At 40.2% G+C, this 26,022-nt stretch overlaps 2 protein-coding genes across 3 annotated transcripts in view; one reads left to right on the plus strand and one right to left on the minus strand.

The window, feature by feature from the left end:
• The window catches only part of IMPG2 (interphotoreceptor matrix proteoglycan 2), a 137,341-nt gene that overhangs the window by 83,816 nt on the left and 27,503 nt on the right, over positions 1 to 26,022 (minus strand). For both annotated transcript variants that reach the window (XM_078352234.1, XM_078352235.1), the window contains one exon: positions 25,558 to 25,589. In XM_078352234.1, the coding sequence (XP_078208360.1) occupies positions 25,558 to 25,589 (32 nt within the window). The remainder of the gene's footprint in view (positions 1 to 25,557; positions 25,590 to 26,022) is intronic.
• LOC108588546 (high mobility group nucleosome-binding domain-containing protein 4-like) lies at positions 190 to 22,018 on the plus strand. The gene is given in 2 exon segments (XM_035275491.3): positions 190 to 304; positions 21,663 to 22,018. A coding segment is annotated over 1 exon segment (288 nt). The 5' UTR covers positions 190 to 304; positions 21,663 to 21,730.

Consider the following 26,022-nt stretch of genomic DNA (forward strand, 5'->3'; position numbering starts at 1 on the left):
GTTTCCCTCATAGATGTGCCCAGGTCTGTGATGTACCCAGGTCTGTGATGTGCCCAGGTCTGTGAGGTACCCAGGTCTGTGATGTGCCCAGATCTGTGATGTACCCAGGTCTGTGATGTGCCCAGGTCTGTGATGTACCCAGGTCTGTGATGTACCCAGGTCTGTGATGAAGTCGCATCTTCAGAACCCACTCCTTTAGATCACCCTGGTGCTCTAAGTTAGATTATTGAGGCACTCAAAGCCTCGAGATAAACATGGCACACATTTTGAGGTATCAGTTTTACTAGAAGCTTAAGGAGGTGAGGTAAGTAAGAAGTGAGGTATGATTTAAAATATTTTAAGTATAACAAACATGGCTACATTATGGAATAGAATATAAAGTTTAAATGAATATGAAAATAAAATATCATAATTCAAAGACATTCTATGATTGGAGCTGGTATGGGAAGGTCAGCTAGGGGCATGTCCTCTAAATGCCCAGGCTTTGGTAGAAAATTTGAGAAACATAAGTTAAAAAAGAAACTCCCCATAAAGGTCCTTCTGATTTTAAAAATTCTATCTAAAAAGAGTAAGATACTGAACTATGATACAAAACTCATCAGTACTGTTTATTTAGAGCACATTTGCATAAATGTGCTCACTAAGTGAGCTTTCATCTAGAAGAACCTAAAGGAATATGACATCTGGACAGCAGAGGACAGCATGAGTAAGGAGGAAGCATCAACACGCTTCTTGGATGGCAGAAGATGGAGCTGAAAAAGGTGCGATTCAGATGCACTCGGAAGAAACATTAACATAATCAGGCCCGAATAGGGTCTATCAATTGTCCACATGGCAATACTCCTCAGTACCTTCATTTCATAGATGAAAGAAATCAGGTCCAAATGGGTAAAGCAAGTTTCCCAGGCTCACAAAAACATTCTCTTTCAATAACAACAGCAAGAATAATTACAACTAAATTTACTGTCCCTCATCTTGTGTCATACACTGCTAAGCGCTTCATTTACGTTAAGTAACTTAATTCTGGCCACCACCTTAAGGGGGAGATCCTATGATCCCATTTAGACTGATGGGGAAACTGATGTTATAAGAGGTTAAGAATTTGCTTAGGGTCACACAGCTAAGCCAATGGAGGAGCTGCAATGGAAAATAGGCCCACTGGATGCCAGAAACCTCACTTACTCACCTCAAGTCACTGGTGACTTGAGGTCCTTATGTGATCCCTACTCTTTTTTTTGAGGTGTAGTCTTGCTGTTGTCCAGGCTGGAGTGCAGTGGCACGATCTCAGCTCATTGCAACCTCTGCTTCTCGGGTTCAAGAGATTTTCCAGCCTCAGCCTCCCAAGTAGCTGGAACCACAGGCACATGCCACCACACCTGGCTAATTTTTTATATTTTTAGTGGAGACGGGTTTCACCATGTTAGCCAGGATGGTCTCGAAGTCCTGACCTCGTGATCCACCCGCCTTAGCCTCCCAAAGTGCTGGGATTACAGGGGTGAGCCACCGCGCCCCACCATCCCTACTTTTTAGAAGCGTTTCGCTTGACCTTCATGATACTGGCCTATAAAAACTAAATGATCTAAAAGTCAGTGTGTAAAGTCCCAGAAAGAGGAAGGGGAACCTGGTCAGAGTTGGAGACCTATGGAGAGCAACCAGATATAAGGATCACAGCGAGGCAAAGGCATGAAAGCACAACACAGCAACTAGAATAGGATGTCGAGATGAAGTAGCAGAGAAACCTGACTTCACCTGGGTTTCAAGTCAAATTGTCCCCCACATCAAATCAAATTTAGGCTAATTCTCTAACTAAGCAAGCATTCAGAATGCAGAAGTTCGATAACTTCAGTTGAACTCCATTTCACCTTGCTGAATTCAAAATAACATTATTTTAATAGCGGTAAGAAACACTCAATAATTTAAATCACTTGCCTACACTCCAACTCTTAATCCCTCGCCCACCCACTCTCCTTTTAAGAGACAGTCAAGAACACTTAACAGCAAGAAATCTTTCACGAGTTTTCATTACGTATGCTTCCTGCAGGGATCCCTTAAAATGTCACTCATGGGCAGCGTGGTGGCTCATGCCTGTAATCCCAGCACTTTGGGAGGCTGAGGCAGGTGGATCACGAGGTCAAGAGATTGAGACCATCCTGGTCAACATGGTGAAAACCCTTCTCTACTAAAAATGCAAAAATTAGCTGGACACGGTGGCGCATGCCTGTAATCTCAGCTACCCAGGAGGCTGAGGTAGGAGAATTGCCTGAACCCAGGAGGCGGAGGTTGCAGTGAGCCGAGATCGCGCCATTGCACTCCAGCCTGGGTAACAAGAGCGAAACTCCATCTAAAAAAAAAAAAAAAAAAATGTCACTCATAACAGTACTGGAACACAGAGGTGTACTGAGTTTGGAAAGAGAAATACTACTTCATTTCTAAGTCAAACCACAAAATTAAAGCTGTTCAGCTAAGACCTTTGGCTTAATACCAATAACATCAGCCCTTTACTATCTCCTTTCCTCAGTTCACCCAGCACATTATTCATTCTTCACTACTACCACCTAATCATGTCAACAAAATGCAGGTGGGATTGTGTCCAAAGATGCCCCCAGCCACAGAGAACACTTAAAGACGTTGTAAAACAAGCCAAGCACAGGTTCATATGCAGACTCCTATTCCCCTTTATGATCTTCTGTACTTTGCTTTGTTCTTGAATATGTCACTATAATGGCATGTGACAGCAAAAGAATTCAAAGAAAGCAGTTAAGAAACCTGAGAGCTAGTCCTAGTTGTATCATTAACTCTGAATATGTTTTGGGGAAATACCTTAGTTGCTCTGGGCCTCAATAACTTAACCTTTAAAACAAAAACACCTCAATGCCTGCCTATTTCACAAAGGTGTTGACAAAAACTACATAATATGTTATATGCAGAAGCATCATAAAAAGTATGAAATGCTAAACACATATAAAACAGGGGTTAGCCAAGTGCAGTGGCTCACACCCATAATCCCAGCACTCTGGGAGGCTGGGGCAGGTGGATCACCTGAGGTCGGGAGTTCAAGACCAGCCTGATCAACATGGAGAAACCCCATTTATACTAAAAATACAAAAAATTAGCTGGTGTTGTGGCACATGCCTATAATCCCAGCTACTCAGGAGGCTGAGATACGAGAATCGCTTGAACTCAGGAGGCAGAGGTTGCAGTGAGCCAAGATTGCACCACTGCAGTCCAGCCTGGGCAACAAGAGCGAAACTCCATCTCCAACACACACACACACACACACACACACACACGAGTTAATGGGATGGTGACACAAGTCATCCCAAACAGAATAAAAAATTTGCTGAAAAATATATATCTATAGACCAGGCACTCTAGCTCATGCTTGTAATCCCAGTACTTTGGCACTTTGGGAAGGCGAGGTGGGTGGATCACTTGAGGTGAGGAGTTCGAGATCAGCCTGGCCAACATGGTGAAACCCTGTCTCTACTAAAAAAATATATAAATTAGCTGAGCATAGCGCTGCATACCTGTAATCCCAGCTACTCAGGAGGCTGAGGCAGGAGAATCACTTAAACTAGGAGGTGGAGGTTGCAGATCAGGCCACTGCACTCCAGCCTGGGTAACAGAGCAAAACTCCGTCACAAAAAGAAGAAGTATGTATATATTCATGATCCATGATGGGTAATCTCAACTACAAATGTAAATTAATTAAGACACACACCACACACACACACACAATCCCAAAGAGCAGTCCTTATACTGAGAATATTATCAGAGACCTGATAATAGACTTGGGTGCTTAGGCAGAAGTTCTATTATTAATTTAACAAATATTTAGTAGGCACATGTCCTAGGCTGAGCCTTGCACTGGTTATGAGGATGTAGCAGTAAAACAGATGGCAGGAGGTTAAGCAGTGACCGGAGCTAAGTGGACGTTCTTTCAAGATGTCTGGCTATAATGGAGACAAATGCTGTAGGAGGGCCTTTTGAAAACCAGGTAACATGAGAGGGACTTGAGCATGTTTAAATACTAACGGGAAAGAGTTAGTAAAGAAAGAAGTTGGAGACTCAGGAGAAAGAAACAATGACCAATGACAAGCAGCAGTTTCTAAGAGGAAAGACAGGATGTAAGGTCCTGAATACAGGCAAAAAATGTTCTTTTTAAGAGTTGGCAAATGATAGCAGGAAACGTTTAAAATAGGATATAGCAGAGTATTTGGTGTAAGACATACATGAGCGGATGTACTGGAGTTCGCATAGAGGTCTGCAATTTAAATTACAGAGAACGGTGATTGGCAGAATATTAGCCTCCCAAAGAGGTCCATATCTTAATCCCCAAAGAGGGGAATTAAGGTTGCAAGTAGAATTAAGCTTGCTAATCAGCAGATCTTAAAATAGTCAGAGTATCCTGGGTTACCCAGTAGGCTCCATGTAATCACAGGGACTGTTTCATGTGGACGAGGGAGACAGAAGAAAGTCAGAGTGATGGGATGTGAGAGAGACTCCACCAGCCATTGCTGGCTTTGAAGATGGAAGGGGGCAACGAGCCAAGAAATGTGAGTGGTCTGTAGAAGCTAGAAAAGGCAAGAAAACAGATCCTCCCCTAGAGCTCCTAAAAAGGAACACAGCCTGCTGATACTTGGAGACCTGAAGGAGGCTTCTGAACTACAGAACTATAAGATAATAAATCTATGTTGTTTTAAGCTGCCCAGGTTAGACTAATTAGTTAAAGCAGCAGTAGAAAACTACTACGAGAATCTCTTTACACAGAGAATACAAAGATAATCTCAAAAACGTTATAAAAATAAATTTGAATAGTGGAAACAGGAGTTAATGGAGTAGTGACACATGTCATCTCAAACAGAATAAAACATCTGCTGAAAAAATATGTATTTGGTTCTGTGACCCAAGGAAATAGGGACAAATCGGGGTTTAATGGATGACTGTAATATTAAATTGGAGAAAGATAGGCCGAGTAAATTCTTAGGCCACTCCTATGGGTCACTCCCAGTGTGAGCCAGCCCCGTGTCACTCCTTTCAACACCTCCCTCAACCGGCAATCTCCACCCCCACTCCAACCTGGTCTGCCCTAGTTTCAGGCAGGATACAAATTTTTAAAATTTCAAAATTCACTGTATTTTAGTGCATATATATTATTTCTTTATATGCCTTATTTTCTAAGAATGGTGACTATCTTGTGTCCCCCGTAACACCTAGTACAGGCCATGACTTATCAAGAGAGATACACGATACAGTCAGTTCTGCTATGCTATTTATTTGTGAATTTGTTTCACCATGATTAATATATTAAGGAACAGTTGAGCATCATGCAGATTGCTCCTTTATCTATACACCTTCAGACATCTTCCAGCTACCTCAGTTCACCCATGAGTTATGAGCCACATCCACCCTCATACGGCGTTCAACTTTCCATCCCTGTTCAGATAACTCTCCTTTCATCACTTTACCATCGTTTACAAGCTACAATCTAATCTTTCCACTGTCTGATTTTACAAGCAAATATCAGAAATTCATCAAGGTTAAGTGACATATTTATTATAGTATCTGTGTATTTCTTAACCACATGAGGATATGTAAACTGTGCCACTATTTTTATTAGGTTCCTTTTTTTGTTTTGTTTTATGATGGAGTCTCACTCTGTTGGTGCCCAGGTGGAGGGCAGTGGCACAATCTCGGCTCACTGCAAGCTTTGCCTCCCGGATTCAAGCAGTTCCTCTGCTTAGCCTCCCAAGCAGCCAGGATTACAGGTGCACGCCACCACGCTCAGCTAATGGTTTTTTTTTTGTAGAGATGGGGTTTCACCATATTGGCCAGGCTGGTCTTGAACCCCTGACCTCAAGCAATCTGCCTGCCTCAGCTTCCTAAAGCGCTGGGATTATAGGCATGAGCCACCACACCAGCCACTAGGTTTCTTTTTTAAAAAATGTATTGCTGACAAAGTTTTGGGGTATTGCACCCCTAACTTTATTATTCCCATTGCCCCTGTAGATTTTATCACATGATTTTCAACGATTTTCAGGAAATAAGATACCACGTCATAGTAGAACGAACTATATGATGAAGGTGTTTTTTTTTTCATAGAAAGGTTTTGGATAAACCCTGTAAGTTTGTTTGTTCTAAGACTCTTTTCAACATGGTACATATATGCAGAGTATACAGTAGATTGCCAGAAGCCACAGGGTACACTTGGCTCCATTTCTAAAGCTTCCATTTTGTGTGATATTTGAGTAAATAAATCATTTTATTAAAGAAACCAAGTGATGCATAATTAAGTTCAATGCAGTGGCTTATCTGTCTTGGCTTCTTACTAAAATGCTTGAGCCAGTTGCTTCTAGGAGAAATGAGGCTGTGAATCACTCTGACATGTTTCCATTACTAGCTACAAGAAAGATTTACCTCAGACGTCTCTGCAGGACAAATGTTTCCTGGGTTACTCAGGTGGCGGGAGTCTCTCCTAGTACCTTCTAAATCATTCTTCAAACTCAGTTAACTCTTGTCTGTTAAGACTCTAAGCTATGGCCCTACAGAGTATTAAGCTTGCTTCTGATTGGCTGATTAAAAACAAAAACAACAAAATTCCCGCGATCTTGATGACCTGATTACCACTGTGTCCCGGCTCCTAGAGGTCCCACTCACACCTACTCCCTTGTCTTCAACAGCACCTGACTCCCAAACCTACTTTTTCAGTCCTGACCTTCCTTCACTTTAAATTCTGAGGTATTTTATTTTTAAATTTTTATTTATTAAACAATACACCCATATGATTCCAAACTTGAGAAATGCAAACGGTTATTTACTGCAAGTCTATATGCACTATGTCGGTTCTTTTTCTAACTGTGCCCCTCCCCTGTCATCTTCCAACTTCTATTTCTAATTTTTTACCATCCTGGAGGTCTACTTTAATGTTTGTTTGTTTGTTTATTGAGAGGTAGGGTCACACTTTGTCACCCAGGCTGGAGCATAGTGGCACAATCATACCTCACTGCAGCCTCAAACTTCTAAGCTCAAGAGATCCTACTATCCTGAACTTCTGAGAAGCTGGGACGAAAAAGAAATCACTTTGTATAACATACATACTGACATATTACATAGAAAAATACAAGAGTGCATGAAGTCTTAAGAAAACAAAAGGAAATATGGATTTGCAAAAACAAAACAAAACAAAGCTCCAAGCTATAAGGCCCATATTTTCTGCCACTGAGGACTTCAGGAGAAAAGTTTGATAAGCACTGTTCTAAGCAAATAATTGAATTTACTTTGCTGACAAATATATAGACTAATAAGAAAAATAACAAAATCATTCTGGTTGCTGTGTTGAAATTGGGGAAAGGTTAGACATGTTAAGAAACTATTATAGGCCAGGCGCGGTGGCTCATGTAATCCCAGCACTTTGGGAGGCCGAGGCGGGTAGATCACGAGGTCAAGAGATCAAGACCATCTTGGTCAACATGGTGAAACCCCGTCTCTACTAAAATTACAAAAAATTAGCTGGACACGGTGGTGCGTGCCTGTAATCCCAGCTGCTCGGGAGGCTGAGGCAGGAGAATTGCTTGAACCCAGGAGGCGGAGATTGCCGTGAGCCGAGATCGCGCCATTGCACTCCAGCCGGGGTAACAAGAGCGAAACTCCGTCTCAAAAAAAAAAAAAAAAGAAAGAAACTATTATAAAAATAAGAGATGGTCAGACGAGGGTGTGAGCAGTGAAAATGATGAAAAGTGATCAGATTCTAGATATATTTTGAATCTACAGGTAACATAATTTTTTGATAGTTGGATGTGAGGTGTAAGGAGAAATGGAAATATAAAGCATGATCACAAAGTTTGGGTCTGCATGACAGACTTGATAAAGTCACCACCAATAGAAATACAGAGTTAATTGGGTTGGGGGTGTGGGAGAATCAGGAGTTCAATTGTGGATGTGTTGAGTTTGAAATGTCTACATGACATTCAGGTAGAGATGTCATCATAAATAAGAGTTGTCTTCCATATTCTCAGTTTATTGATAAAAACATTGTATCAGATTGATTTATCCAAAACCAAAGTAACAGGTAGAAGCAAAAAGAAAAGGTCTCTTGACACTCAATTCAGTGCTATTCTTAGTAAACCTTCCCTGAGGGTAGAATACTTTCCATTAAAAGAGACCCCTTGCTTGGGAGGCTGAGGCGGGTGGATCACGAGGTCAAGAGATCTAGACCATCCTTGTCAACATGGTGAAACCCCATCTCTACTAAAAATACAAAAAATTAGCTGGGCATGGTGGCACATGCCTGTAATCCCAGCTATTCAGGAGGCTGAGGCAGGAGAATTGCCTGAACCCAGGAGGCGGAGGTTGCGGTGAGCCGAGATCACGCCATTGCACTCCAGCCTGGGTAACAAGAGCGAAACTACATCTCAAAAAAAAAAAAAAAAAAGAGAGACCCCTTGCTTTAATAAATCCAATGAATCAATATTTTTATTGGTAAACAAATTCCAATATTCAATTCAAGAAACTAAATATTTATCAATATAAACAACAAAAAAACCCACCAAAATTATTTGAATGGCAAAAGGAGAATGCATGTATATCTTGGATAGACATTAAACAAATTCATGCATATTTAGGACAAACTCAAAATCTGTGCCTAGCAGTTTCTAAAGGAAGTGAAATTCCTTGTCCTAGCTGTGCACATAGGATTTCAATGCACTTCCGATGCCATCTGCTTACTGCAGTTACCATCATCTCCTGGAGCACAGGCTTGAGAGGGCCAGAGTCAGAGTATGCTTAATGTTTGTCTCTATATCTGAGATATTTCATGGTTTAACCTTTTTTCAAAGAAACAAAAGTTTAAAAAATAGAACCATTCCTGAATTCTTGCTTCCTAACAAACCACAACCATCAAATTAGTTAACTTCCTTTTGTTGACATTGCTAGAATGTCCCAGACACTGTTAACAAATTGCATAGTTCCATTTTTCTGTCATTTAATGACTGGAATTGTAAACAAGTCCCATTAACTTTTGTGAATGTCAGAGAATTTCACTCTCTAAAGTTTCATAGGGTAATTCTGAGAATTAAATGTGCAAAAAGAATCTTGTCAAAATATAAAGCTCTATATGTCTATACATGCAGATGCGTGAGTGATGATGGTAGAGTTGGGGATATGTCATCTCATAAGAGGTCAGGGAGTATCACCCTCACCCCTCTACTGGTCCATCTTTCCCCCAGGAGTACTGCCAGTGTGCACCACAAGGGTAACCCTGCACTAGGCCACATCCCTTATCGGAAGACGCACAGGGAGCAGCATGTTTTGCCCCTACTCTCACTGAATATGCTACAGACACAGAAAGATGTAGAATTCCTGCTCTTCTAGGAATCCTATGCTGGATCATTTGATGTTTTCCTAAAGCCTGAGAAACAGACATTTTTACATAAAGTGAAACAACCAAGATTTAGAACAAGCTGTTGTTAAGACAAACACTAAAATTTCAATTTCTTTCATCTACAGCTCTGCCTCTCTCCTATTCTGCCTCTTTGCATGGACTCATAGCCAAGCCACATGGTACATATTCAGCAGACTGACTACTGATTGTTTAAGAAACATTATCACAAAGAAGTCTATCTAATATAAAGTAGTTGCTTTCTAAATCTTGATTTAAGTTAGCGCCTCTTAATTTCAGCAGATAAGATTTTGAAACTGGTACAAAGCTCTGTACAATCTTTATTTGAAGTTAACTCCTTTTAATTTCAGCACATAAGATTTTGAAATTAGTACAAAGAGCTATACAAGAGTTCATTATATCATTTTAAATTTTAAATTCTTATAAATTTTGATACATTTAGGGGGTAGGAGTGCCATTTGATTACGTGGAAATATGGTGCAGTGATCAAGTCTGGCCTTTTTGTGTGTAAATTATAGAATAAATACTTTTTATTCTTCATGTTTGTCTTTCTCATTCACACACATATGCGCACAACAAAGAAAACTAATTTTTTAATCTCTGAATGATGTAAATATTCAAATAATTTAAATAGATATGCATTATAGTATAGGGATTGAATACTGGCTTTGTGACCTTGGACAAGTCCCTTAAACTTTCTATGCCTTAATATCCTCTCTTTAAGAGAAGGACAATATTAATACCTACCTCATTATACTGGATAGAGGATTAAGTAAATTAATATAAGTAATAAAGTACCTAGAACAATGTCTGGCCTATAACTGCTATATTAGTATTAGCTAATTTTTAAAATTTAATTAAAATGCCTCTAATTAGGTGATTATTGAGTACAATTATTCAAACACTATTCATTCTTATGAGTAAGAAGCTTTTCACAATATTCTAAGTAACTGCAGATTTGTTAGTATTTTTAGTTATTAGGCTTAGTGTGAAATGGCATGCTTCAATATCAAATTCAGAAAAACAAATTATGGTCGACCTCTCATAGTGGTCCATGATGAAATCTACCAGCCTAATTCTATGACAAGATAACGAAGAAAAAGTCTCATCTCTCTTCTCTTTGGCATCTTTACGATGTTTTAACATGCAAGTGCACATTAGCTCTTTGAATGTTTGGGAATTATACTGCCTCAACGTTTGTAGATAACATACTCAAACTATGTGTGCATCGTCAGTCTAGTTTCTCTTGGCATATGCTGTGTTATAGGCTAGTTCTTATGATGAAAGACTTTCTCTTCACATGGGCAGAATCATTCTATCTTTCTTTGTAAAAATTCCTTTTGAGAGTTGGGATGGGAAAGAAGAGAATGAAGGTGTTTGTTTCCAGCTGATATACAGAAAGATGGGACAGTCAGAATCAGCAGGCAAGAGAACCCAAGGAAATGAATGAGATTATCAATTTGGGGCTGATCCAAAGAAACCCCATTCACTTTAGCCAATTAACAGGCTTTCAATTATTTCCCTTCCTTCTCTAATCACCTCCTAGTAGTTGTGAAGGAGGTGCGCTGTGATCAGATATTTATTAGTTGATATATTACACAAGAAACACATTTCTTAGCAGGAAAAAAGCATGAATCTACATTTTTCCTCTTGGATGATGAAATCCAGTAAGGTCTGAAATTAGGTTTTCAGGAAATCTGTGTTACTGTCAGGGTATAGTAACACAGAACCTGATGGAACAAAATCTAATTAGCTGTATCCATGATCAATTAACAAGGAAACAAAGCCTTGCAAAAATTTTTTTTTCATTTCTTTTCATATGTTTGTTTGTTTAATTTTTTATTGCATTTTAGGTTTTGGGGTACATGTGCAGAACATGCAAGACAGTTGCATAGGTACACACATGGCAGTGTGTTTTGCTTCCTTTCTCCCCTTCACCCACATTTGGCATTTCTCCCCAGGCTATCCCTCCCCACCTCCCCCTCCCCCCACTGGCCCTCCCCTATTCCCCCCAATAGACCCCAGTGTTTAGTACTCCCCTCCCTGTGTCCATGTGTTCTCATTTTTCATCACCCGCCTATGAGTGAGAATATGCGGTATTTCATTTTCTGTTCTTGGTTCAGTTTGCTGAGAATGATGTTCTCCAGATTCATCCATGTCCCTACAAAGGACACAAACTCATCATTTCTGATTGCTGCATAATATTCCATGGTGTATATGTGCCACATTTTCCCTGTCCAGTCTATCATCAATGGGCATTTGGGTTGGTTCCAGGTCTTTGCTATTGTAAACAGTGCTGCAATGAACATTCGTGTACATGTGTCCTTATAGTAGAACGATTTATAGTCCTTTGGATATATATCCAGTAATGGGATTGCTGGGTCAAATGGAATTTCTATTTCTAAGGCCTTGAGGAATCGCCACACTGTCTTCCACAATGATTGAACTAATTTACACTCCCAGCAACAGTGTAAAAGTGTTCCTTTTTCTCCACATCCTCTCCAGCATCTGTTATCTCCAGATTTTTTAATGATCGCCATTCTAACTGGCGTGAGATGGTATCTCAATGTGGTTTTGATTTGCATCTCTCTGATGACCAGTGATGATGAGCATTTTTTCATATGATTGTTGGCCTCATATATGTCTTCTTTTGTAAAGTGTCTGTTCATATCCTTTGCCCATTTTTGAATGGGCTTGTTCGTTTTTTTCCTGTAGATCTGTTTGAGTTCTTTGTAAATTCTGGATATCAGCCCTTTGTCAGATGGGTAAACTGCAAAAATTTTTTCCCATTCTGTTGGTTGCTGATCCACTCTAGTGACTGTTTCTTTTTCCGTGCAGAAGCTGTGGAGTTTGATTAGACCCCATTTGTCTATTTTGGCTTTTGTTGCCAATGCTTTTGGTGTTTTGTTCATGAAGTCCTTGCCTACTCCTATGTCCTGGATGGTTTTGCCTAGATTTCCTTCTAGGGTTTTTATGGTGCCGGGTCTTATGTTTAAGTCTTTAATCCATCTGGAGTTAATTTTAGTGTAAGGTGTCAGGAAGGGGTCCAGTTTCTGCTTTCTGCACATGGCTAGCCAGTTTTCCCAACACCATTTATTAAACAGAGAATCCTTTCCCCATTGCTTGTTTTTGTCAGGTTTATCAAGGATTGCATGGTTGTAGATATATTGTGTTGCCTCCAATGCCTCTGTTTTGTTCCATTGGTCTATATCTCTGTTTGGTACCAGTACCATGCTGTTTTGATTACTGTAGCCTTGTAGTATAGTTTGAAATCTGGTAGTGTGATGCCCCCCACTGTGTTCTTTTTGCTTAGAATTGACTTGGCTATGCAGGCTCTCTTTTGGTTCCATATGAAGTTCATGGTAGTTTTTTCCAGTTCTGTGAAGAAAGTCAATGGTAGCTTGATGGGGATAGCGTTGATTCTGTAAATTACTTTGGGCAGTATAGCCATTTTCACGATATTAATTCTTCCTAACCATGAACATGGAATGTTTCTCCATCTGTTTGTGTCCTCTCTGATTTCGTTGAGCAGTGGTTTGTAGTTTTCCTTGAAGAGGTCCCTTTCGTTCCTTGTGGGCTGTATTCCAAGGTATTTTATCCTTTTTGTAGCAATTGTGAATGGCAGTTTGTTCTCGATTTGGCTTTCTTTAAGTCTGTTATTGGTGTAGAGGAATGCTTGTGATTTTTGCACATTGGTTTTATATCCTGAGACTTTGCTGAAGTTGCTTATCAGTTTCAGGAGTTTTTGGGCTGAGGCGATGGGGTCTTCTAGGTATACTATCATGTCGTCTGCAAATAGAGACAATTTGGCTTCCACCTTTCCTATTTGAATACCCTTTATTTCTTTTTCTTGCCTGATTGCTGTGGCTAGAACTTCCAGTACTATACTGACTAGGAGTGGTGAGAGAGGGCATCCTTGTCTAGTGCCGGATTTCAAAGGGAATGCTTCCAGTTTTTGCCCATTCAGTATGATATTGGCTGTTGGTTTGTCATAAATAGCTTTTATTACTTTGAGATACGTTCCATCGATACCGAGTTTATTGAGCGTTTATAGCATGAAGGGCTGTTGAATTTTGTCAAATGCCTTCTCTGCGTCAATTGAGATAGTCATGTGGTTTTTGTTTATGGTTCTGTTGATGTGGTGAATTACGTTTATAGACTTGCATATGTTGAACCAGCCTTGCATCCCTGGGATGAATCCTATTTGATCATGATGGATAAGTTTTTTGATTTGCTGTTGCAATCGGCTTGCCAATATTTTATTGAAGATTTTTGCATCCACGTTCATCATGGATATTGGCCTGAAGTTTTCTTTTCTTGTTGGGTCTCTGCCGGGTTTTGGTATCAGGATGATATTGGTCTCATAAAATGATTTGGGAAGGATTCCCTCTTTTTGGATTATTTGGAATAGTTTCAGAAGGAATGGTACCAGCTCCTCTTTGTGTGTCTGGTAGAATTCGGCTGTGAACCCGTCTGGACCTGGGCTTTTTTTGTGTGGTAGGCTCTTAATTGCTGCCTCGACTTCTGACCTTGTTATTGGTCTATTCATAGTTTCAGCTTCCTCCTGGTTTAGGCTTGGGAGGACACAGGAGTCCAGGAATTTATCCATTTCTTCCAGGTTTACTAGTTTATGCGCATAGAGTTGTTTGTAATATTCTCTGATGATGGTTTGAATTTCTGTGGAATCTGTGGTGATTTCCCCTTTATCATTTTTTATTGCATCTATTTGGTTGTTCTCTCTTTTCTTTTTTATCAGTCTGGCTAGTGGTCTGTCTATTTTGTTGATCTTTTCAAAAAACCAGCTCTTGGATTTATTGATTTTTGAAGGGTTTTTCGTGTCTCTATCTCCTTCAGTTCAGCTCTGATCTTAGTTATTTCTTGTCTTCTGCTAGGTTTTGAGTTTTTTTTATCTTGCTCCTCTAGCTCTTTCAATTTTGATGATAGGGTGTCAATTTTGGATCTCTCCATTCTTCTCATATGGGCACTTATTGCTATATATTTTCATCTAGAGACTGCTTTAAATGTGTCCCAGAGATTCTGTCATGTTGTGCCTTCATTCTCATTGGTTTTGAAGAACTTCTTTATTTCTGCCTTCATTTCATTGTTTACCCAGTCAACATTCAAGAGCCAGTTGTTCAGTTTCCATGAAGCTGTGCGGTTCTGGGTTGGTTTCTGAATTCTTGAGTTCTAACTTGATTGCACTATGGTCTGAGAGACTGTTTGTTATGATTTCAGTTGTTTTGCATTTGCTGAGGAGTGCTTTATTTCCCATTATGTGGTCAATTTTAGGGTAGGTGTGATGTGGTGGTAAGAAGAATGTATATTCTGTGGATTTGGGGTGGAGAGTTCTGTAAATGTCTATCAGGTTTGCTTGCTCCAGGTCTGAGTTCAAGCCCTGGATATCCTTGTTGATTTTCTGTCTGGTTTATCTGTCTAGTATTGACAGTGGAGTGTTAAAGTCTCCCACTATTATTGTGTGGGAGTCTAAGGCTCTTTGTAAGTCATTAAGAAGTTGCCTTATGTATCTGGGTGCTCCTGTATTGGGTCCATATATGTTTAGGATCATTAGCTCTTCTTGTTGTATCGATCCTTTTACCATTATGTAATGGCCTTCTTTGTCTCTTTTGATCTTTGTTGCTTTAAAGTCTATTTTATCAGAGATGAGAATTGCAACTCCTGCTTTTTTTTGCTCTCCATTTGCCTGGTAAACCTTCCTCCATCCCTTTATTTTGAGCCTTTGTGTATCCTTGCATGTGAGGTGGGTTTCCTGGATACAGCACACTAATGGGTTTTGTTTTTTTATCCAATTTGCCAGTCTGTGTCTTTTGATTGGTGCATTTAGTCCATTTACATTTAGGGTTAATATTGTTATGTGTGAATTTGATACTGCCATTTTGATGCTAGCTGGCTGTTTTGCTCGTTAGTTGATGTAGATTCTTCATTATGTTGATGCTCCTTAGCATTTAGTGTGATTTTGGAATGACTGGTACTGGTTGTTCCTTTCTATGTGTAGTGCCTCTTTCAGGAGCTCTTGTAAAGCAGGCCTGGTGGTGACAAAATCTCTGAGTACTTGCTTGTTCACAAAGGATTTTATTTTTCCTTCACTTATGAAGCTCAGTTTGGCTGGATATGAAATTCTGGGTTGAAAGTTCTTTTTTTTTAAGGATGTTGAATATTGGCCCCCACTCTCTTCTGGCTTGCAGAGTTTCTGCCGAGAGATCTGCTGTGAGTCTGATGGGCTTCCCTTTGTGGATGACCCGACCTTTCTCTCTGGCTGCCCTTAATATTTTCTCCTTTATTTCAACCCATGGTGAATCTGACGATTATCTGCCTTGGGGATGCTCTTCTTGCGGAATATCTTTGTGGTATTCTCTGTATTTCCTGCATTTGAGTGTTGGCCTGCCTTGCTAGGTGGGGGAAATTATCCTGCATAATATCCTGAAGAGTATTTTCCAGCTTGGATTCATTCTCTTCGTCACATTCTGGTATACCTATCAAACATAGGTTAGGTCTCTTCACATAGTCCCACATTTCTTGGAGACTTTGCTCATTCCTTTTTGCGCTTTTTTCTCTAATCTTGGTTTCTCATTTTATTTCATTGAGTTGATCTTCTACTTCTGATATTCTTTCTTCTGCTTGGTCAATTCAGCTGTTGAAACTTGTGCATGCTTCGCGAAGTTCTCGTATTGTGTTTTTCAGCTCCTTTAATTCATTCATATTCCTCTCTAAGTTATCCATTCTTGTTATCATTTCCTCGAATCTTTTTTCAAATCTTTTTTCAAGGTTCTTAGTTTCTTTGCATTGATTTAAAACATGTTCTTTTAGCTCACGGAAGTTTCTCATTATCCACCTTCTGAAGTCTAATTCCATCATTTCATCACAGTCATTCTCCATCCAGCTTTGTTCCCTTGCTGGTGAGGAGTTTTGGTCTTTTGTAGGAGGTGAGGTGTTCTGGTTTCGGGTGTTTTCCTCCTTTTTGCGTTGGTTTCTTCCCATCTTTGTGGATTTGTATCCACCTGTCGTCTGAGTAGTTGCTGACTTTTCGATTGGGTCTCTGAGTGGACGCCCAGATTGTTGATGATGAAGTATTTCTGTTACTTGGTTTTCCTTCTACCTGTCTAGCCCCTCCACTGTATGACTGCTGAGGTCCACTCCAGGCCCTGCTAGTCTGGGGTGCACCTATAGCAGCTGCGGAACAGTGAGGGATGCTACCAGTTTCTTTTTCTGCTATGTTTGTCCCAGAATGATGCCTGCCAAATGTCAGTCTTCTGGATATAGAGGGGTCAGGGAGCTGCTTGAGGAGACAGTCTGTACTTTATAGGAGCTCAAGTGCTGAGCTGTGAGCTCTGTTGTTCATTCAGGGCTGTTAGTCTGCTACGTTTCATTCTGCTGCAGCAGAACTCATAAAAAAAACCCTTTTTCTCTCAGATGCTCTGTCTCAGGGCGTTGGGAGTTTCTTTATGAGTGTCCATTGCACTGTTCTGCCCAGCTAGGAGGCAGTCTAAGCACTATTTGCCTGCCGAGGCTCCGCCCTGCTGGTGTGAGGTCTGCCCTGCTGCTGTGGTCTCCACCCTGCTGCCACGGGCTATGCCCTGTGGCAGAGTATCTCTGTTGTGGCAGGTTGCCTTGGCAATGGCAGGCTGCATCAGCAATGGGAGTGTTCCTCAGTAGGGGCGGATTGCCTCGGTAATGGCGGACGCCCCTCCCCCACCGAGCTGCACCATCCTGGGTTCAGCTGTGCCCGCAGTGAAACTCTCCACCCAGAGCGTTTGGAATTGCTGGTTTTTTTGTCCCACTGCGCTGGCCCAAACGCTGTTTCCCTGGAATCTCCAGGCCTGGCTCACTGTCCAAGTCCCAATCAATCAGATGAATATGCCAATCTGCCCTCTCAAGTCTCAGATTGCTGGTTCAACAGGGCACCTGGACCAGTGCGCTTTGTGCGGAGCACTGTGGAGCGCCGCTGCGCTGCAGCACGGGCTGTACCAGCCGTCAGCTGCACCAGCCAAAACCACTGTGCTCACGTTCTGCGTCTCTTTTACACCCGAAAATTTCCCCATTCTGTGGGCAACAAAGATCCGTCTGGAAATGCGGCCCTGACTCACCCGCATTCACCGAGAGCTTCAATCCTGGGTTGTTCTCACCGTGCCATCTTGAGTCGGTCCCATCGCCTTTGCAAAATTTACAGTGTGGCTACCTTGGTCACACCCAAAGTTAATCAATCAAAAAAGTCCCATGCTCATGTATTGGAAGAGTCAATATCATTAAAATGGCCATACTGTCCAAAGCAATTTACAGATTCAATGCTATTCCCGTCAAACTACCACTGTCATTCTTCATACAATTAGAAAAAACTACTTTAAAATTCATGTAGAACAAAAAAGAGCCTGAATAGCCAAAGTAATTCTAAGCAAAAAGAACAAACTATAGTCATCACACTATCCAACTTCAAACTATACTATAATCCTACAATAACCAAAACAGCATGGTACTAGTACAAAAACAGACACATAGACCAATGGAACAGGATGGAAAACTCAGAAATAAAGCTTCACATCTATAAGCATCTGATCTTCGACAAGGCTGACAAAAATGAACAATGGAAAAAGGACTCCTCATTCAATAAATGTTGCTGGGATAACTGGCTAGCCATATGCAGAAGAAAAAAAACTGGAACTCTATCTCTTATTATATACCAAAATTAACTAAAAATGGATTAAAGATTTAAATGTAAGACCTCAAACTATAAAAATTCTAGAAGGAAACTTAGAAAATACCCTTTTCAACATTGGCCTTTGCAAAGAATTGATAACCAAGCCCCCAAAAGAAATTGCAACAATAAAAAAAAATTGACAAATGGGACCTCATTAAACTAAAGAGCTTCTGTATAGCAAAAGAAACTATCAACAGACTAAACAGATAACCTGTAGAATGGAAGAAAATATTGACAAATTCTGCATCTGACAAAGGCCTAATATCCAGAATTTAGACAAATCAACAAGCAAAAAACAAATAACCCATTAAAAGTAGTCAAAGGACATGAACAGACACTTCTCAAAAGAAAACATATGAGGTCAATATATGAAAAAATGCTGAACGTCGGTAATCCTCAGAGAAATGCAAATCAAAACTACAATGGAAAACCATCCCACACCAGTCAGAATGGCTATTAAAACATCAGGAAATAGCAGATGGTGTTGAAGTTGCAGAGAAAAGGAAATACTTACATACTATTGGTGGGAAAGTAAATTAGTTTGGCCACTGTGAAAAGCAGTTGGAAATTTCTCAAAGAACTTAAAACAGAGCTACCATTTGAACCAGCAATCCCATATCATTAAATCAAAAAGACATGCACTCACATGTTCTCACTAGCTATTCATAATGGCAAAAACATGGAATCAATCAACATGTCCATCATGGTGGATTAGATAAAGAAAATATGGTACATATACACCATGGAATACCATGCAGCCAGGAAAAAGAATGAACTCATGCCCTTTGCAGCAACATGGATGGAATTGGAGGCCATAATCCCAAGTGAATTAATTCAGTAACAGAAAGCCAAATACTGCATGTTTGCACTAATAAGTGAGAGGTAAACAATGAGCATGTATTGATATAAACATGGGAAGAATAGACACTGTGGATTACTAGAGAGCAGCAGGGTGTGGGTTGAAAAACTACATATTGGGTACTATGCTCACTACCTGGGTCCAATACACCCATGTAACAATCCTACACATGTATCCCCTATATCTAAAATTAAAATTAAATTTTTTTAAAGTTGTCCTTTTGAATTGATTTCTCTTCCCTCTCTCTATGTATCTGTGTATGTGTGTGCACATATGCATGTACACATGCTTATGTATACATACACACTTCCAACACAAGTATGTTTTGATATCGATCTGATTGGTTAAACAAAGTCAACCAAAGCAATACGAACTGTTCCTATTAAGATTATATTACATACAAGTTTGGTGCTAGTTAACGCAGAGCTTACACGGAATCCTAAAACAATTCATTTCTTCAAGATTGTTATCTACTAGGGTTACAAACATGAGTAAGATACTTTTTTTTATTCATTTGCCAGGATCTTGCAGAAACCTGCTAAAGGCTACATGGTAGGTTTTTCAGGAAGAGTCAGGCTTTAGATACTTTGTGCAAGTACTGATTTTATTCATATTTTGGATTCCTGTAAGGGTGTTACTAACTTAGGTTTTTGGTGGTGGTTGTAATAATTAAGTGGGGTAACATATTTTACATAGTAAAAGGCAGTATTAATAGAGGTTAAAAACCAGATGCTTAAGAATCAGATGAGCTGGATTACCTTGAGTTATTTCAACCCTAATACTGTTTGTTTATCTATCAAAAAAGATAGTAAAAGTACATAATTCAGAGGGTTAAACTCAGATGATTGAATAATATATGTAAAGTATCTAGTATACTGTAAGCAATCAATAAATGTTAAAATGCTATTACATGTTTGATAATGTTACTTCACCTCTCTCCAAGTTTCAGTCTCATTACTATTTCACAGCAGTGCATTTATCCCTTAGCATGGTCTACATTTTGTTTCCTAAGTATTTGCTTCAGACACATACATGAGTGTTCATGCAATTAACTCTTCACTACTTGTTGAAAGTTGTTCAAAGTTTCACAATCTATTTCTTCAAAGAAAAAGATTTTGTGGCCTCAATAAAAATTACACTCTGACCCTTGACTCAGGCCAGAAGTATGGGATAAATGATAATCTGATCATCTAGGTGACCTTGGGTTATATAAGAGCTGACAGAGTGCTCTCCGAAAATATATTTAATAACAAATGTTATTCAACCATAGCAAAGTTGGATCCTTCTTCCAGACCTATAAGACTAAGCTCGCAACTATTTCAGTTTATTATTCCAGTAAAAGCAATCTGCCCTATAAGACAGGTGCATTTACAGAGGTTTCTTATTTCTTAAGTTATAGTCTAAGGTTGTGAACAGATTTTAAACATAGATGAGAGACAGCAGAAAGCCCTGTACAAAGCACTAAACATGGTGTCAGAGAATCTGAAATCAAATCTTAGTGTCACCATTCACTAGCTGTGTGATAACTATTCACTCATTCATTTCATAATTCCAGATGCTCCTTGACTTATGATGGGATCACTTCCCAAAAAAGCCATTCGTATTTGAAAATACTGTTAAGTTAAAAATGCACTGAAACATCTAACCTACCAAACATCATAACTTAGCCTTAACCATACTCAGAATACTTACATCAGCCTATAGTTGGGCAAAGTCATCTAACGCAAAGCCTATTTTATAATAAAGTACTAAATATCTCATGTCATTTCTTAAATACTGTACTGAAAATGAAAAACAGAATGATTGCATGGGTACTCAAAGTACAATTTCTATTGAATATGCATCACTTTTGCACCATTGTAAAGTCAAAAAATCACTGAGCCATCAGAGGTTGGGGACTGTCTGTATTTATCCAGCACTTATTATGAGCCAAGCAGTGTTTGAGGCCCTATAAATATAAGGGTGAGCAAGAGTAAATCCAGATTTTCTGGAGGAGGGGATCATGCATCATGGAAGACTTCCTAGAGGAAATGATGGAAAGGATGAAATTTAAAAAGCAAAGTGAATTAGCCGGGCAACATACATGGAAACATAATGGCCCAAGAGTATTCTAAAAAAGAGCAGCTGAACCATAGAGTTTAAGAAGGAAACTGAGATGAGGCTGGGCACAGGCCTAATGGTGAAGAGCCTTGTGGGCCATGTTAATTTTGATCTTTTTTTGTTTGTTTGTTTGTTTTGTTTTGTTTTGTTTTGTTTTGTTTTGTTTTGTTTTGAGACGGAGTTTCGCTCTTGTTACCCGGGCTGGAGTGCAATGGCGCGATCTCGACTCACAGCAACCTCCACCTCCTGGATTCAGGCAATTCTCCTGCCTCAGCCTCCCAAGTAACTGGGACTACAGGCACGCACCACCACGCCCAGCTAATTTTTTGTATTTTTAGTAGAGACGGGGTTTCACCATGTTGACCAGGATGGTCTCGATCTCTTGACCTCATGATCCACCCGCCTCGGCCTCCCTAAGTTCTGGGATTACAGGCGTGAGCCACCGCGCCCGGCTGTTAATTTTGATCTTAAAAAGCAATGAGGAGATCTCAGGGAGGGTGCTAGCCCTGCCCACACCTAGGGCTCTGGGGCTGCCAGGGACACAGCTGGGATTTCCGCGCCCCTCGCACGGTCACGAGACTCTGACATCTTTCCAGGAGCAGTGTGAGGAAGACAGAAGCGCCCACCAGGACTTCTTAAGCCACCTGCCGACACTGCTGCCACCATGCCCAAGAGAAAGGCAGAAGGAGATGCTAAAGGTGACAAAGCAAAGGTGAAGGACGAGCCACAGAGGAGATCGGCGAGGTTGTCTGCTAAACCAGCTCCTCCAAAACCAGATCCCAGGCCTAAAAAGGCCCCTGCAAAGAAGGGAGAGAAGCTGCCCAAAGGGAGAAAGGCGGAAGCAGATGCTGGCAAGGATGGGAACAACCCTGGGAAAAACTGAGATGCCACTGCACTCTAGTCCCAGAAAGCAGAAGGCACTGGGGATGCCAAGGGAAATGCACAGTTTTGATAGTTCTGTACTCATAGTGACTCTACTGTTTGAAATACTATTTTTTTAAATCAAGTTTTATAAAACTGTAGAAGTTTGGCTCACTTTTGAAAGTGTTGTTAGCACACAGGATACTTCATGATTGTCTTTTGTGGAAAGGGCAAATACCACTAATAGGTTGTATCTCAGAAACGGAATTAAAACAGGGGAAAATACGATTTTCTGTCCCGGTGTTTGAAGGTTGTTCTTGATTCCCAGGAGAGATTCTCTGACATTCCCATGTTAGCCACTTGGGCCCAGAAGCCTTACAGCGTAGGAAAGCAAAGCTTCACATCTTCTCCTTCCCTGATGCCATCAGCATAGACTTAACTTCCTTAAACCAAAAGTCTTGATGTAGCCTTGGCAGCCCTAAAATCAACTGTGTTAGGTAACAAAACCCAGGCTCTCCGGTGATGACATCGAAATGGTGTCACTCTAAAGAGCCAAGATGCCTGTTTTTAGTTTGTGGATTCATCCTGCAGGTTTTACTTTATTTCCTCCACATCAAAGAGGGCCTGTGAAAAGTTCATACATGCCTCATGTGAAGTGTCCACCCTCTCTGAATATCTTTCGTGTTCAGAGCAGCAACAAAATGCATTGTCAACTTTTACAGTGACTTTCAGAGGAGGGGAGTTTGGAAATTGTAAACTGTTGACTATTTCCTGCTGAAAATAAATGTTTTTAAAAAGTATAATATAAAGCTGAATACTAGTTGGTTTGTGGGGAGATCCTTTCCTACCCAAAGTCATAAATATATTCTTTAGTGCCTTGTAGAAGTTTTACAGTTTTTTCTTTCATATTTGTCTTTAGTCTGCCCTGAACTGCTTTTTGTAAAAAAAGAGTTTGTAAAAATTAAGAGTTAGAAATTCAATTTAATATTTTTCATATGGCAAAGTGGTTGTCTCAGCACTATTTACTGAAAAGTTCATCCTTTCTGCAGTGATTTGTAATACTGCCTCTTTTTCATGAATTAAGCGTTTGTCTACATGCTTGGGTATTTTGATGGCTTCTATCCTGACCCATGTCAATTTGTCTTATCTTGTAGCAGTACAATACAGTCCTGATTATTACAACTTTAGAAAAAGGTCTTGATAAAAACCAAGGTGCCTCTACATTTTGTTGTAATTTTGACCAATCTCACCTCTGTCTCCAGAATCACCACAAATTTTTCTTCCTTGGAGTGTCTTGGCTATTCTAAGTCATCTGCTCTTCTTTTTTTTTTTTTTTTTTTGAGACGGAGTTTCGCTCTTGTTACCCAGGCTGGAGTGCAATGGCATGATCTCGGCTCACCGCAACCTCCGCCTCCTGGGTTCAGCCAATTCTTCTGCCCCAGCCACCCGAGTAGCTGGGATTACAGGCATGCGCCACCGTGCCCAGCTAATTTTTTGTATTTTTAGTAGAGACGGGGTTTCACCATGTTGACCAAGATGGTCTCGATCTTTTGACCTCGTGATCCACCCGCCTCGGCCTCCCAAAGTGTTGGGATTACAGGCTTGAGCCACCGCGCCCGGCCTAGTCATCTGCTCTTCTATATAACTTCTAGAAGTAGATCAACAAGTTATAAATCAAACCCAAGAACGCTGAAATTTTGATTGGATTTGTATTGAATGTATAGATTAATTTGGTGAGCCATGTCATCTTTACAATGTTGTCTTCCAACCCATGAATATGGTATAGCTCTCTATTTACTTAGTTAGGCCTTTGACATATCTTTCAATAAAGTTTATAATTTTCTCTCAAAAAAAAGCAAGAAGGAACTATTAAATTGTCTTATAGAGGAGAGGAACATGATCAAATTTATTCTTTTGAAGATTTGTGGCCAGGGTGGAGAGGAGGGCTCAGAAGGAAGTAGAGAGACCTCCTGGCAAGGCTTTATACCAGGAAACAAGTGTTGATCATGTGACTCAGTGTAGGGACTGTGAGGGCAGAGAGAAATGGATGGAATCAAGAGATAATTAGGAGAAGAGAATGAAGAGAGAAAGCAAGAGAAAATAATATGAGCAATTAGATGGATGATAATACCATTCATTCACTGATGAGAGGAACAGTGAAAAAAACAGATTTGTGAGGAAATGATTGACATAGCTTTGGGCACAATGAACTGAAAGGGAGATTAGAGAAGTTACTTGAACCAATAGACTGTGAAAGTTGGATGAGGTGACCTCTAAGATTCCTTCTTGTTCGATCACTGGAACTATAGATTTACAGATGTTTAGTTCACTGTCTCTGAGCTCTGCTTCTGTGGTGAAGAAACCACACCCAGCCAGGCGCAGTCGCTCACGCCTATAATCAATCCCAATACATTGGGAGGCTGAGGCCGGCTGATTGTTTGAGCCCAGGAGATCAACACTAGCTTGGGCAACATGACAAAACCCTCTCTCTACAAAAGCATATGAAAAGATTAGCTGGGCCTGATGGTGTGTTCCTGCAGTCCCAACTACTTGGGAGGCTGAAGTGGAAGATCACTTAAGTCTGGGAGGTCGAGGCTGCAGTGAGCTGTGATCATGCCACCACATTCCAGCCTGGGTGACAGAGCAAGACCCTGTCTCTAAATAAATATAAAATATAAAACAGAATAAAAGACCACATGGCCCCATATTTAAGTAAATGCTCAATCCCATGCCCTGGTATAGACTCAGTGGCATTGGCTGTGTGAATAAGACTATACAGAGTTCCACTTCTCTCCTACTCACTTGTGTTCAATTTGAAACCAGGATACACCCCACTACCACCTACATATATATTCCAATTATGCTTTTGCCCTGACTCTGCTGCCCAGGCTGAATCTCTGGACAGTGACTCACCTACTTGGTTTTTCAATCTGTCCTTCTTTCTAATTTGAGGCAAAATTCTGGACTTTGACCTGGATTGTATGTTCTAGTGGTACTTTCCTATATAACTACCCACATGCTATTATAGGTTAGATACTCTGAGGATAAATAGAATTGGAAAGGTTTAGCCCCTATAGGCTCAAAATCCCTCAATTTTTGTGTTCTTCTTTGTACTACTGCTTCCCAGAAACCAGAAAAGACCTTAGCCCTAAGCCTAATGGTAAACGGAGTCAAGAATCATAATGTTGATAGATTCATCAAGGTTATGCTATTCCTATGTTTCAAGATCATAATCATCAATAGTCGATAAGTTGGTCCATAGCACCACCCATCATTTAATAACCTATCCTCCACTGTGGTGTACCATTTCAGAACAATTTCATCATTTGCCTTTAAACCTCAACAACAATAGGTCATTCCATATAAACCATAAATCTGTTTTCTTATCTAAGAGAGGAGCAAGTTTGCCTCATAATAAGGTCAGACAGCAAACACGCACAGTGGCCGTGGTGGTCTGGAAAGAAAGGTAGCCTGGGAATGAGGAAAAACATTTGGGACTTATCCACAGGCTTGGTCATTGCCAACTGACAAGAGAATACAAAGGCACCATTAAATTTGGGGTGAGTCTTGAATTAGGTTATGATACATCTGTGTTGCCAAACATGAATTCTGGGAAAAAGAGACACTCACCTGCTTACAGTTTCCTTTGCATAAGTCAGTTTCTACGGAAAACAAAAACATAAAAATGACTGAGTTAACAACAGTTATTAAGGAGTAAATAAAACTTATTTCATAGATCACCACTACTGCCCTAACATGGTAGAATCTACGCTACTATTCTCTATGGTTAGACAAGTGATTAAAACACGTGCTAATGATACCGAGTTCTTTTCTGTGACTACAGCAACACCCTGACATTCATTCTCTGCTTATATGCCCAAAAGTTCCTGTGCTCTTTGGGCACAAATAACAGACTTGATCTGCTAATCATTTCATAAACGTATAAAAGTTATAGATTTCTTATAGTTTTACATAAACCTACCATGGACTTAGAATCAAAGAATTTTTTATCTAATTTTTTTATTGGATTTCAGGTTTTGTGGTACATGTGAAGAACATGAAAGATAGTTGCATAGGTACACACGTGGCAGTGTG

This window comes from Callithrix jacchus, chromosome 15 (assembly GCF_049354715.1).
Source record: "Callithrix jacchus isolate 240 chromosome 15, calJac240_pri, whole genome shotgun sequence".
In the NCBI taxonomy this organism is placed as follows: Eukaryota; Metazoa; Chordata; class Mammalia; order Primates; family Cebidae; genus Callithrix; species Callithrix jacchus.